General features: G+C 29.1%; 1 protein-coding gene across 1 annotated transcript in view; it reads left to right on the forward strand.

The window, feature by feature from the left end:
* LOC113366305 (gastrula zinc finger protein XlCGF57.1-like) overlaps positions 1-10,115 on the forward strand; it is a 15,121-nt gene extending 5,006 nt beyond the window's left edge. Inside the window, exons 3-11 of the mRNA XM_026607895.1 lie at positions 2,748-3,187; positions 4,668-4,787; positions 4,854-4,915; positions 4,978-5,144; positions 7,458-7,542; positions 7,751-7,859; positions 9,417-9,520; positions 9,587-9,717; positions 9,783-10,115. Coding sequence (XP_026463680.1) covers positions 2,748-3,187; positions 4,668-4,787; positions 4,854-4,915; positions 4,978-5,144; positions 7,458-7,542; positions 7,751-7,859; positions 9,417-9,520; positions 9,587-9,717; positions 9,783-9,940 — 1,376 coding nt within the window. The 3' untranslated portion in view covers positions 9,941-10,115. The remainder of the gene's footprint in view (positions 1-2,747; positions 3,188-4,667; positions 4,788-4,853; positions 4,916-4,977; positions 5,145-7,457; positions 7,543-7,750; positions 7,860-9,416; positions 9,521-9,586; positions 9,718-9,782) is intronic.
* The last annotated feature ends 3,929 nt before the right edge of the window (positions 10,116-14,044 follow it).

Genomic DNA, 14,044 nt, shown 5'->3' on the forward strand with positions numbered 1-14,044 from the left:
AATTGCTGTAACTTCCCATACCAAAAATTATTTTTTTTTAAAAGATTAACATTTTTTAAAAAAATTTACTCTTAAAAATTAGATTTTTGAGAAACTATAAATTTTTGACAAAAATTTACTTTTTTTTGAAAAAAAAGACTTTTTGAGGAAAAGTGTATTTTGAAATATTTTGGAAATTCTGAACTTTTTTTCAAAGCAATCGTATTGCTTTAACTGCATAGAGACGAAATATCGAAGCGCGTAAGCGCCGCGTCGCTGTCTAACGGATAAACATTGGTAATGGTACGGAACCCATAGGAATGTAAACAAAATTTATACTTAAAATCTCTACAAAATATCTGATAATTTGATGTGCATATGTCTAATGATGATTTTTAAACGCCAAATGGCAGTTTTTTTTACTTTTTTTACTAGATCTCCGAAACCGCTAGACCTGCCTTCAAGAAAATTTGATCAGTTCTTCATCTTGTTAATACAAGTAAAATGTTTTTTGAATTATTCAAATCGGACCCTTCATTCTCTTAAAATCTGAGTTACCGTTTTTGGAACTTTTTTCCCTATATCTTCGGAACGGCTAGACCTGCCTTCGCCAAAAGCTAATCAGCACGTCTCCTTATCAATACGAATCGAATGTTTTTTGAAATATTCAAATCGCTTCATCCGTTTTCCCGAAATCGTCTACGAAAATTTGTATCCGAACACACATACATACACGCACACACACACGTACACACACAAATTTTCATTTTCTATTTTTTTGCCATTATTGTAACTTACCCTACGGGAAGTTAATAATGTAAAATATCTGTACATCTCCAAAAATTTGAATAACCAACAAATATAATATATAATATAATAATACTCGTAATAGGTAGTAGGATATATTGTAAATTCAGAAAACTTTAAATCAAGTATTGGCGTTTTGTGGCTTGAATTTCATTTTGCTAGTGATTTTGTAAACCTTCTAGTTAAAATAATGTCTTAAGAAAATAATTATACTATTTTTATCATACATTTTACAAGCAACGACATAGTATTTAAAAGGACCTCAATTTATAAATATGAAATTTGCTTTGTCATAATACACAGAAAATCTAGTTTCTATTAATATAAACAAATTATAATGTCCGAAATGAAAATTTAAAGTTATTTGAAGAAACTTAAAAAATATTCTAAATCCATGTAATGGCAATGTCAAATTATAATGTCCGAAATGAAAATTTAAAGTTATTTGAAGAAACTTTAAAAAATGTTCAAAATCCATGTAATGGGAAATTATCAAAAATACGAAAGTCCGCATTTTGACTACGAATTATTCAAAATTTCAATATCTAAGTGTATACAACAGTTTTCACTAGATGTTTAGTAAATTTATCTAGTGTTTTTACTAATGTAAACAAACTATTATGTCCGAAATAAAAATTAAAGTTATTTGAAGAATAGTAAAAAATGCCTCAACATTCGTATCAAAAATTATGAAGTCCGCATTTGAACTACACGAGTATATATGCAAAAATTTTTGTTATCCAAGTGTATATAAGTAAAAAATTTTGCTAAATTCTAGTGAATTTTGTCAATGAGAACAAATTATAATTTTCGTAACGAAAATTTAAAGTCATTTCAAGTATTGTACATAAAAATGTGTTAAATTTTACATTTACTTATTTTTTAAATACTAAATATACTAAATTCTATAATAAATGACGGTAAACTAAATCAAATGAATCTAAAGAAAAACTCTTAATTATCATATGCAAACTGAATTTAAAATTAGTAACATTCAAAAGGACATAATACCAGCACCAGACGTCAGGACGGGTAGTTTTACCCGCCCCGCCCATACAAAATAATTTTGCTTTTCATGTATGCTAATTTTTTGCTATCTATAAGTCTCGTTACAAGTCATAATTTTAAAAATTATCTTCTATATATATAAAATAAGTCGGGTTTTCCTTCCTGACGAAATAACTCCAGAACGCACGAACCGATTTCGATAATTTTGCATTCGTTGGAAAGGTCTCGGGCTCTGCAAGGTTTATAGCTAAGAAAATTAGTGGTGCATGGCATCGTGCCCTAATGCAAATTGCTGGAATTTCACGCACAATAATTAAAAATTCGAGTAATGACATTAGTGAGAAGTATCAGAATTATCCTTGGTTAAGTCAACGAGCAATTCTTGCCGCAAAGAATAATGCACTGAATTTCACCATTCAATCAAAAATTGCTGGCGATTTGGTGACATACCAATAATTCCGACTGGTTTCTTTGACTTCAAACAATTGCAATTTCCAGTTCGCCTTGCGTTCGCAATAACAAATCGCAAGGCCAAGCGCTTAGTGTTTGCGAGATAAATTTCAAATAGATTATTTAGAAAATCTTGTTTTTCACATGGGCAGTTATACGTTGCCTGTTCACGAGTTGGAAAACCATCCGCTTTGTTTGTGTTAACGTCAGACCAAAAACAAAAAATGTGGTTTACCAAAGAGCATTTTAATGAAACGGATAATTGGCGGATCACTTTCATTTACTTAGAGAAGTTCAACTAAAAAACAGTTAATTTTTGTAATCGAAATAAATTCATTACTGTTGTGCAATAAAATCAAATTTTTCCTTTTCAAATATAAAACAAACAAAAAATTTCTACATCTTTTTCACGAAACCATCTGGTGGCGAAACGGAGTTCGTCGGATTTGCTAGTCTTATTATAAAATATTCTATTAATCTGGTTATATTTAATTCCCTTACAGAACTCACAGACACAATGGGTGGTAATTTAATTCTACACACCGAAAAGTTGCCCCAAATTCAAGACATCGAACCCGAACCAGACCCCACCACATTGTTCATCGAATCTTCTGCTCCCAGTCCCCTTGCACCAGATTCTCTGAACGATGAACAAATGACCAATGATAAATTAATAGACCTGCAAGAAATAATCATGAGTCCAGGAATTGACTATATATCAAGCGTAGATCAATCGGTTGCCGTCTCGATTGGAAATGCAGAAAATGTGACATTAGATAATACAAATGTGACGTTGGACAATACGACTTTGGAAAATGTTATTTTAGAAAATGCATTGTCGGAAAACGCCGTACATGAGAATATTGTTATAGAAAATAAAATCGATGCAAGGAAAAGTGATAGTGCAGTATCGAAAAACACGAATGAATTTGTTACTTGTGAGGTAAGGATTTAATTTAAATTTATAAACACTATTATTTATGTAAATAGAAATAGAAGGATAGAAAATTGGATATATATTAAATTAAATAACTCTGCTTATTTTTAATGAAAATAAAACTGAACACACATTTTATACTAAAATCAAAATAATATACGAATATATTTCGAAAAGCAAAGGCATTTACCATATTTTTAAACGGTTTTCAAAGTTTTCAGTTGATTTGCAACGTTTTTAGATGGTCGAGAAGATTGTTAGACGATTTACAAGATTGTTAGACTATTTACAGCGTTTCTAGATGATTTTCAAGATTTTTAGACGATTTACAAGATTTTTAGATGAATTGCAAGGTTTTTAGACGATTTACAAGGTTTCTAAACGATTTACAGGGTTTTTAGATTATTTACAAGATTTTTATACGATTTACAATGTTTTTAGATGATTCGCAAGATTTTTAGACTATTCACAAGGTTTTTAGATGATTTTCTAGGTTTTTAGATTATTTAAAAGGTTTTTAGACGGGTTGCTACGTTTTCAGATGATTTGCAACGTTTTTAATCGATCTACAAGATTATTAGATGAATAACAACGTTTTTAGACGATTTACAAGATTTTTAGACGATTTACAAGGTTTTTAGATTATTTACAAGATTTTTATACGATTTACAATGTTTTTAGATGGTTTGCAACGTTTTTAAACGATCTACAAGATTGATTTACAACTCTTTCAGATGATTTACAAGATTTTTAGACGAATTACAACGTTTTAGACGATTACAAATTTTTTAGACGATTTACAAAATTTTTGGACGATTTGCAAGATTTTTAAACGGTTTAGAACGTTTTCAGTCGATTTGCGACGTTTTCAGATGGTTTGCAATATTTTTAAACTATCTACAAGGTTTTAGACGATTTGCAACTTTTTCGAACGATTTGCAACGTTTTTTAGACAAATTGCCAGAATCGATTTTCATTGTGGAAACAGAAGGAAATATACTGACATGCAAACTGAAAAACGGATAGAAAAGGAATTCTACTGTCGAGCAAATTAAATATCTTAGATAGAAAATGAGAAAAAGACTCTACTGACGAGCAAATTAAATGTCTAGAAAAAAGCAGAAAATGACTTCTAATAAGCAAACTGCAAATAGTTTTGAAACTCGATATAAAGCGATTTGCAACAATTTCATACGATTTTCAATATATTTATACCTTTTCATACAATTTTTAATTTACAATTCTCTAGTATAAAATATCCAAGTATTATAAATAATTCTTTCATACGAAAGTTTCACTTCAATAAATAAAACATCCCTGGCCCTTGTTTAAATAACAGTTTTAAATACATATGACTAATATACGAATTAGAAGTTTCACTTCAATAAAAAAGAGCGCTAAACGAAGCAGCGTTAAGCGGGCTATTACTTTAAATAATATATTACGTACAAAATGCAAAATATAAATGATTTTTGTGTTTATTTAGGAATGTGGAAAACAATTGAAAGGTCCAAAAGTGCTAGCCAGACACATGAAAACCCATCTAGCTATTAAACCTTATGTGTGTGAAATTTGTAGTAAAGGTTTTCCAGAATCTGGTAGTCTGGTAAGTTTAGAGATCATAATAATTTACCTATCATAATTATATTATAACTGTGTATTGTTTCTTTAGGTCAAGCATATGAGGAGGCATAAAGGCGAGAAGCCTTACATGTGTAACACTTGTGGCAAACGGTAATTTAATATATCTTTAATCATATTGTAAGAAATATAAAGTGATTTGTTTTTTTGTACAGATTTTACGAGAGCAATGTTCTCAGAATCCATATGCGTACTCATACAGGTGAGAAGCCATTCAGTTGCAACGAATGTGGGAAATGTTTTGCACAAACTGGACAATTGGAAATACATAAAAAGATACATCTTAGCGAGAAAACTAATATTTGCGAAGTTTGCCATAAAGGTAAGATAATAACAAAAAATTATATATAGTGGAATAAATCGAGGATTAACGAACCGCGGGTAAAAGAATCTACTTCTATTATCTCAATTTTTTTAATTATACTATTTTAAAGTAGAGGGCAAAAGATGTGTACCTGGGTGCACATTGTCAATTTTAAAGCTAAAGTATTTTTTTGGTTTTGAGCACTAGGGAATGCAATACAGATGGAAAATTTCAATACCGGTATTTCGGTAATTTTTCATTTTAAAACTGGAATACCGGTAAATTACCGGTATTTTTATTATCTTAAACAAACGTAAACAAAATTGAAAGTTACTAGTACAAATATAAAAAATGTATATACAACTACTATATTCAACTAAACAATAAAATAAAAGAATAATTTTATTTTTTTAAATAATAATTTAACAAAATTATATCCAATTTAATTAATTCATTATCACTATCGAGTATATTGAGTACTTTTCACCAAAAACAAACTTATGAGTAAGAAAGACCAGAAACTCATAAAAGATCATATTACATTATTATAATAAACTGTATTGTCTGTATCCGATGTGTTAAATTAGCATAATCTCCAATATTTTAAAAAAATAATTTTTCTACACTAATTTAAGATCGGACACTTAGTCGAGATGAATAATAAGTTACTATAATTGTTGAGTATTCTTATTTAAAACAATGTGATGCTTCTATAGCATTTTCAAACTTCGAAACGTTTTCAAAAATAATATTTTATAATTGTAATAAGAAGCAAAAATATTTAGTAATTGTCATAATTATTATGTACAAAGTTAAAAAAAATAAAGATTACGCAGGGGTAATCTGTTTGATATAAAATATTTTGGCGCAAATTAAAAAACTGTTGCATTTTTACATAAGATGAAACAAACATCATTCTCTATCAGTCCTATTCTATTTATAGTAACACGATTTGTAGCCCTTAGTAAAGCAATAAATATTCAGTTTAATGACGAGTTGATATAATATTTGACATTTGTTTTTTCTATAGAATCACTTGAAGCTTCTGCTGTTTATGCGATTATGGAATTTAAAGATAAATTTGTTCAGAAAAATTTAAATTTTATTGTATCAAATTAAATTATATATAATAAATACATATAGATAAATTATATGTATCAAATAGCGCTTATGTAAAAATACCGAAAATACCGGTATTTTTGGGGTAAATACCGGTAAAAATATCGCCGAAAAATCGAGCGGTATACCGGTAAACCGGTATTGCATTCCCTATTGAGCACTGCTGTTTAGTTTATGAGACCTTGATATAAATCTTAAGTTATATGTTATATGTTATTTATTTGTTTTATAAGGTGTTTTATCTCTGATGATGAATTAAATCAGCGGTTTCCAACCTTTTCTTCCTTGCGCCCCCCTTTCGAATAAAAAAAATATTGCGCCCCCCCCCTTTTTATTTTTCTAACAATTTAAATATACTTAATATAACTGAAATTATGCCAAATAATACACAGTATTATAAAAAATATACATATCATGTTTCTCAATGACAAATGAATTTCTAATCCATTCGTATCTGGACGTAATTAGATAAAGTAATGCAAAAATTGGTTTCGTAGACTAGTCATATGACTGATATAATAATAAGATCTTTACTTACTTTTTTTTCATCAGTAACACAAATAAGTTTAAAGTTGGGAAACATGTTAAAGTTATAAAGTTATTTGATACTAGCTATACACAGTTCTAATTTTTTCAGAAAAGCCGTAATCTTGTCTTTTTGAACAAAAGCACGAATTTGAGATTCTTGCATTGATTTATTTAAATCTTTGAAAAATATCAACTAAACACGCAAATTTTGCGAGGAACTTTGTGTCCTAAAACAAGAATTCTCCGTCTCTTTTGTTATCAGCAAGAAATATAGCAATTTCTTTGCTCAAACACTCTTAGAAGTACTTTTAGTATTTTGCTGATTTGTTTGTGACACTTACTCAGCATTTAAAAATAATATTTTTGAAACAGCTTTGCGCCCCCCTTGGAACGGTATGGCGCCCCCCCAGGGGGGCGCGCCCCACAGGTTGGAAATCACTGAATTAAATTGAAGCTTCTCTAAACTTATTTCTTTAGTTATTTATTTGATATGTGCTATTTGCTGTACTGTAGTTATTTCGGTGTTCACAGTATAATTACTAGAACTCAAATTGGAGCTTTGTTCTTTACCCTATCCTCCTCGTTAAATAAAATATGTTATGACTATAATATATTTATCATATATAAGTTAACCATATTTACGTAATCAAATATATAATTAAAAATTATGAACGTCAATTTCAGATTTTAGATTGCCTTGGCAATTGAAAATTCATATGAGAGTGCATACTGCCGAGAAGCCTTATGCTTGTACATATTGTGATAAAAAGTAAAGTATAATATACTTGTATATACTTTTTTTATGATATATTGTTTATATTTATTTATGAATTTTGCTTGAAAACGCAACAAAGGTTGTGAAACAAAAAAGATTTTTCTTATAATAGATATTTTTAGCAAAATTCCATATATTACGTCTTTATGGATTAGTTTAAATTGACATTTTTGGTAATTTCAATTATTGATTTATTTTGTAGATTTGCCCAAGGTGGAAATCTCACTATTCATTTAAGAACCCACACTGGCGAGAGGCCTTACATTTGCACAGTTTGTGGAAAGGGGCATGCCAGTAGCGGAGAACTACAAGTTAGTATTAGTAAATCTATAATTCTAAATGAATCAATTATTCATTTCTGCATAAAAATTATATTGAAACTAATATCTCCGAAACGTCTGGAGTCTCACCGTCAATACGTATCGAATGTTTTTTGAATAACTCAAATCAGTTGATCCGTGCTGTTGAAAACGTGGACGAAAAATTGTATCCAAACATACATCAATTTTTTCTAAGGTATTCCAAAATGTTCAAAAACCTCTGAAACGCAAAGATATGCAAAAATTTTCGATTTTTGAACGGTTACGATAACTTATCTCACGGGAAGTTAATAGATTGTAAATTTATTTTTTATATTTCAAAAACCTAACAAATACAATAGTGATGTAACGAATTAATGGCACTTTAATGAATTTATATGGAAAAAACTTCTTCGAGATACGAGCTTGTATTAAACTCGTATTTCATGGTATTACGTTATATTTGTTAGGGTTTATACAAAATCCGACATTTCAGAAAACCGGTTTTCGAATTTTAATTTTACTAAAAAACCGGTTTTAACCGGTTTTCGAATTTTATATAGAAAATAAATTTTTTCTCGAATATTCTGTAATTTATCCGCAAATTTCGTGTAATTCAGAAGCAGTATTTGACTGAATTTATTTATTGTTCAATTTTATAGATAGTAAATAAAATTATTTTAATTTTAATTAGTAAAACTAAAAAAATAATGGTTTATCTTAATTAAATAACTTTGAAAATAATTATTCGTTATTTATGCATCATTTTCACTTATAAGAATGAAAATATTTTTATGATAGTGAAAGGAAAGTTTTCGAATAAATAAAAATAATACAGTTTTAAATAAAAAAATGCATTAAATTAAAAAAAAATAAAAAAATATTAGATACATGTTGATACATACTTGTTAATACCAATTCTAGTTTTAAAAACAATTAAGCTTAATTCGGGTATTTGTTTCGAACAATTTTAATTAATTAATAATTAATTAATTTTAAAAAATCTGATTATTTTTTTTGTTTAATAAAATATGATTTGAAAAAACTGAGAACGTCTATCGAATTGCTACTTAGACATGTCCTTTGATTTCTCACAAAATTTTCTGAAATAGAAAATACTTTCATACTTGAGACGAAATTATGCTTAATTGTTTTTAAAGCCTGATATAATAATTCTAATTTTTTTTGTTCTTTAATTTATGACTTCTAGGGTTAAAAACTTTTTTTTTTAAGTTTGAGTAGAGGAAGTTACTTCTTCAAGAAGAAGTCACATTGTTTCAAATTAATATACATTCTGGTATAAAACTCTAAATTAATATATACAAAACCTTTCTGGGAACTGATCAGATATCAAATGCTATTGAACCGATATCTTTAACCGAAGAATCAAAACGCTTTCATCTATCTTTTATATTTGGCTACATTTGTCATTTTCCATTTATACAGTGAAAACCGACTTTTTTCACTAGAAAACCGGTTTTCGAATTCCATAATTTTTGCCAAAAAAACGGTTTTTGAAACCCTAATATTTGTATAAGTATTACATATTTAAATAAATCTATTTCTCAGGCTCATAATCGCAAACATACAGGTGAAAAGCCGAAAATGAGAGCAACATGCAATATTTGTGGTAAACAATGTCCTAACAATAGCGAGATGAGAGTCCATATGAGGTATTACTTTTAAATTCATAAAATTGATTTGAACATTTTTAAGTTTTTTGTTTTAATTTGATTTAGATCTCATACTGGAGAAAGGCCACATTTTTGCAACATCTGCAATAAAGGTTTTGTGTTATCGTCTCATTTAATAGTGCATATGAGATCTCATACAGGCGAACGACCTTATGTTTGCGTCCTCTGCTCTAAAGGTAAGGAAAAAAATTCATTTTTTAAATAAAAAAAAAATCAGATATTTCTCCATGACCTTTTTTAGGCTTTGCGAGTTCCTCGGTTCTTAAGAAACACAATTATGTTCATACTGGTGAAAAACCTTATGAATGTAAGGTATGTGGAAAAAGGTTCACACAACCTGGAGCTCGTACTGCACACGTTAAGGCTGTCCATGAAAAAGTAAAAGCTGTTACTACTTAAACGAAAATCATAAATTAACCAAAATATTTAATTTGGTATAATAATATAGCTCTACTTATTAAGTACTGTAGAAGTTAAAGTTAATTAAATCTTAACTTTAGTGTTTCTGCGAACAGCTGACCAATTATAGCATTTAGCAATGACATTGTCAATTTTAATGATTTTGAAAATTATAACTGGCTCTGTAAGAGAAAAAAAATTGCTTGAAACAAAAATCCATTAATATGATTAATTTTTGATCTCCTCAATTATTTGATATAACTATTTCTAATATCTTTTTTACAAATTCGAAACTATTTAGATTTATTGAAATTAATTAATAAAATCTTTGATCAGTTTAATATTTTTCCCACAAAATTAAAAACTGTTCCACTTATTTTTCTTTCTCTTAAAGAGCTGTGTAATAGTGTAATAGTGTTTATATAAATTTGCGGTGTAGCTATAAGTTGTAAATTTAGCATTCCTACGAATTATTTCAATTCATATTTAGATATAGCAATTGGCAATAAATTAATATATTACATTAATATGTGTAGTGTAATAGCTGTTGTGATATTTAGCATAATTTAATTTATAGACAAAGGGTCAATAAAATATATTATATTAATATATTGAAGTAACAACATTGTTTCAGTTAGATAATTATACTAATTAGAAAGTTAATAAACATCTTTTATACTTCTAAGTGGTAAGGGTTGATCACACCTAAGATTTTTTAAAATTTTTTTGGATCAATTTTTATTAACTTCCCGTAGAGTAAGTTACAGTAATCGCAAAAAAAATCGAAAATGAAATTTGTTATATATCTTTACGTTTCAATGGTTTCTGAACATTTGGGCGCATCTTAGAAAAAATTGATGTATTTGTGTGTGTGTGTGCGGATATAAATTTTCGACGATTTCGGAAACACGGTTTAACCGATTTCAATTATTCAATATACGAATATATACGAATCGAATGTTTTTTGAAATATTCAAATCGGATCAGTGGGAAGTTAAAAAGTTCCAAAATATTTCAAAAAGTATAAAAAAATCCAATATTTTAGAAAGATCATTTTTAACTTCCCGAAGGAGAAGTTTATGTTTTCATCAAAAAATCCGATTCGCTAATTTTTCAAACCATTCTGAATCGAATGAGACCAAATTTGGAAAAAGTATGTGTATGTGTGTGCGTGTGAACAGATTTTTTGCCGTAAATCGACGTTTTCTCAAAAACGGTTGGACCGATTTCAAAAATTTAAAAGCCATTCGTTTTGTGCGACGAATGGCCGAACCGTTTCTTTGTAAATCGCAGAAAAGTGAAAAATTTTTCGTCCACGTTTTAGCCCGTAATTCTTAATTCATTTTGAAAATTCAAAAACCGTTTTAAAGATATTGTTTGGGAATTGTGCTGATTAGTTTTTGGTAGAGATCGGTCGGGCCATTTTCTTGTAATGAAGTTTAAAAAAAAAAATCGACGATTTTTAACTTCCCGAAGGAGAAGTTTATGTTTTCATCAAAAAATCCGAATTGATAATTTTATGTTTTCTCGATGTTTCAAGCCATTCTGAATCGAATGAGACCAAATTTGGAAAAAGTATGTGTGTGTGTGTGTGTAAGTGTATGTGAACAGATTTTTTGCCGTAAATCGACGTTTTCTCGAAAACGGCTGCACCGATTTCAAAAATTTAAAAGCCACTCGATGTATCTCGATGAGGACTATTGTTTGTGCGACGATCGGCCAAGCCGTTTCTTTATAAATCGCAGAAAAGTGAAAAAAATTTCGTCTACGTTTTAGCCCGCAATTCTGAATCGACTTTGAAAATTCAAAAACCGTTCGAAAGATATTGGTTGGGAATTGTGCTGATTAGTTTTTGGTAGAGATCGGACGGGCCGTTTTCTTGTAATAAAGGTCAAAAAAAAAATTCGATGATTTTTATGATTATTTTTTTGACGGTAGATACCATAGTCTTCTAGATCATACTAAAATATTACGGCCCTACGATAATTGGTTTAGCTTTAAAAATTCCTCAAAGTTTGCAAAAATGACTATGGTCTTATTGGCATTTGTCAAAATTAGAACTTGCATCGACGTTTGCTCAAAAACGCCTAAACTGATTTCAGAAATTTAAAAACCATATGATGTATCTCGATGAGGTTTATCGTTTCTCAGTTTTGTGCGACGACCGGCTGAGTCGCTTCTTTGTAATTTGAAAAAAAGTGTTAAACTTTGCGTCCACATTTAAGCTCAAAGTACCGAATCGATTTTAAAAAATCAAAAACTGTTTGAAAGATATTAGTTGGGAATGATACTGATTAGTTTTAGGTGAAAATCTACCGAGCCGTTTTCTTGTAATTAACTGTTGAAAAAAAATTTAAGCCGATTTTCATGGAACTTTTTTGGCGATATATATCATGGTCTTATAGAACTTACTGAAATATTACGCCCTTACAACAGGTAGTTCAATTTTAAAAATTCATCAAAGTTTGAGAACATGAGTAGTTTTTTTTTGACGTTGGTTAAAATTACAATTAGAGGATTTACTTGGTATAACGATGGTAGTTTTTTGTCTTAATGAACATACTAAACCATTAACGTCCTGTGGAATCTGATTCAATTGTATAAATTGTTGATTTTTGAAAATTTGCTTTTAGAAAATACTCCGAGTTAACGTGTTCGTTCGTTTTCAATTATGTGCAATAAATCCACTCGGAGAATACTTTTAATCGCTCATAAATTCATTTATATTTAATTGATTATTTTACACATATCGGGAAGTTCATGTAACTTGCCTCAAGGCTAAATGCCAATACCAACTAGTTCTCAAAAAATTTTTAAAATTTCGAAATTTGATTTTTTTCAGTTTTAAAAGAAATTTGAATCTTTTTAAAAAAATATATTTTTGGTATGGGAAGTTCCAGCAATTTGCCTCAAGCAATGCCATGCACCACTAGTTATAATTTACTCCTGACTCTCACCTCTTCTCCATGGCGTCATAACGCCGAACAAAAACATATCGCATCATCATCATCACGACGACTACTATAGTCTGAGAGCCAGTGAACTATTTGACTGACCTGTTTTCTCGGAGCTAGAATTTTTTTGAATGATATTTCATTATCGGTACATTAAGAAAGTACCGGTCTGGCAAGCATCTCGCGATTGCGTCATCATCCCTCGAGTATTTGAAAATGTAAAAAAAATTTTTTTTTAATTTGCTTTCACAAGGCTTAAATTTTGAGGGTGTATTCTTTTAACTGTTCAGAAAGCATATGTAGAATGACAGACCATTCTGACGATTGCAAGGGTCTGCCAGACAAGTTAATAATAGTTATGACGCGCAAGGGTGTGGGCGCATTGCCATACATAATCGACTAATACCCTTGTATTTAAATAATTTATACGCCATTTTGAAGGTCATTCTCTTTTAGTACTGCGAATATTGTTCAAATCAAATTTGTGGAAGACATTTAAAAATTGAAGAAACCAGAACCAGTACTAATAATATTGTTTGAAAAAAAAATGTAATAAAATTCAAATAGTTTAATTGTTGTAGATCTTGAGAGTCTTCTTATGGTAAAAAAATCCTTGAAATATCCGTTATGCAATTATTATTTGAGTCTCATATCTGGAAAATAAAAATTAAGAGCAGTATCAAAAAAGAATATACAATATGAAAATAATTGTAATGATAAAATACTTAAAGTAGGACAATGGTAAAATAATTTAGAATAAAAATTAGAAAAGGTATTGAAAAGGGAAAAAATTGTAACTGTTGCAAAAAAAAGTATTAATTAGTAACAGTAGGCATTTCATTATCAAAATAATGTTTGATATCGAAATTGGCAAACTCAGAAGTATCGTAGAAACTTTGAGCTTTTAAAAGTTTAACAATAGTATTATGAAATTGACGATCATTCAGTTTCCTAATATGTAGTCGGAGTAGATTAAAAAGCTGTACTCCTCTTCCGTCTATGGTATTAAAAGATGTTTCAGTTTAAAAGTTGGTCCTTTTATAGTCAAATTTCTTGTTTTATAATAGGAATTCAACATGGAGGATAGGTTGAAGCGTTCAGGATTATTCTTTATGAATGACAGGGAACGTAATTAGCAAAAATATACAGG

The sequence above is a fragment of the Ctenocephalides felis genome, unplaced genomic scaffold (genome assembly GCF_003426905.1).
Source record: "Ctenocephalides felis isolate EL2017-DRISC unplaced genomic scaffold, ASM342690v1 CF-g0.4_SCAFFOLD_01170, whole genome shotgun sequence".
In the NCBI taxonomy this organism is placed as follows: Eukaryota; Metazoa; Arthropoda; class Insecta; order Siphonaptera; family Pulicidae; genus Ctenocephalides; species Ctenocephalides felis.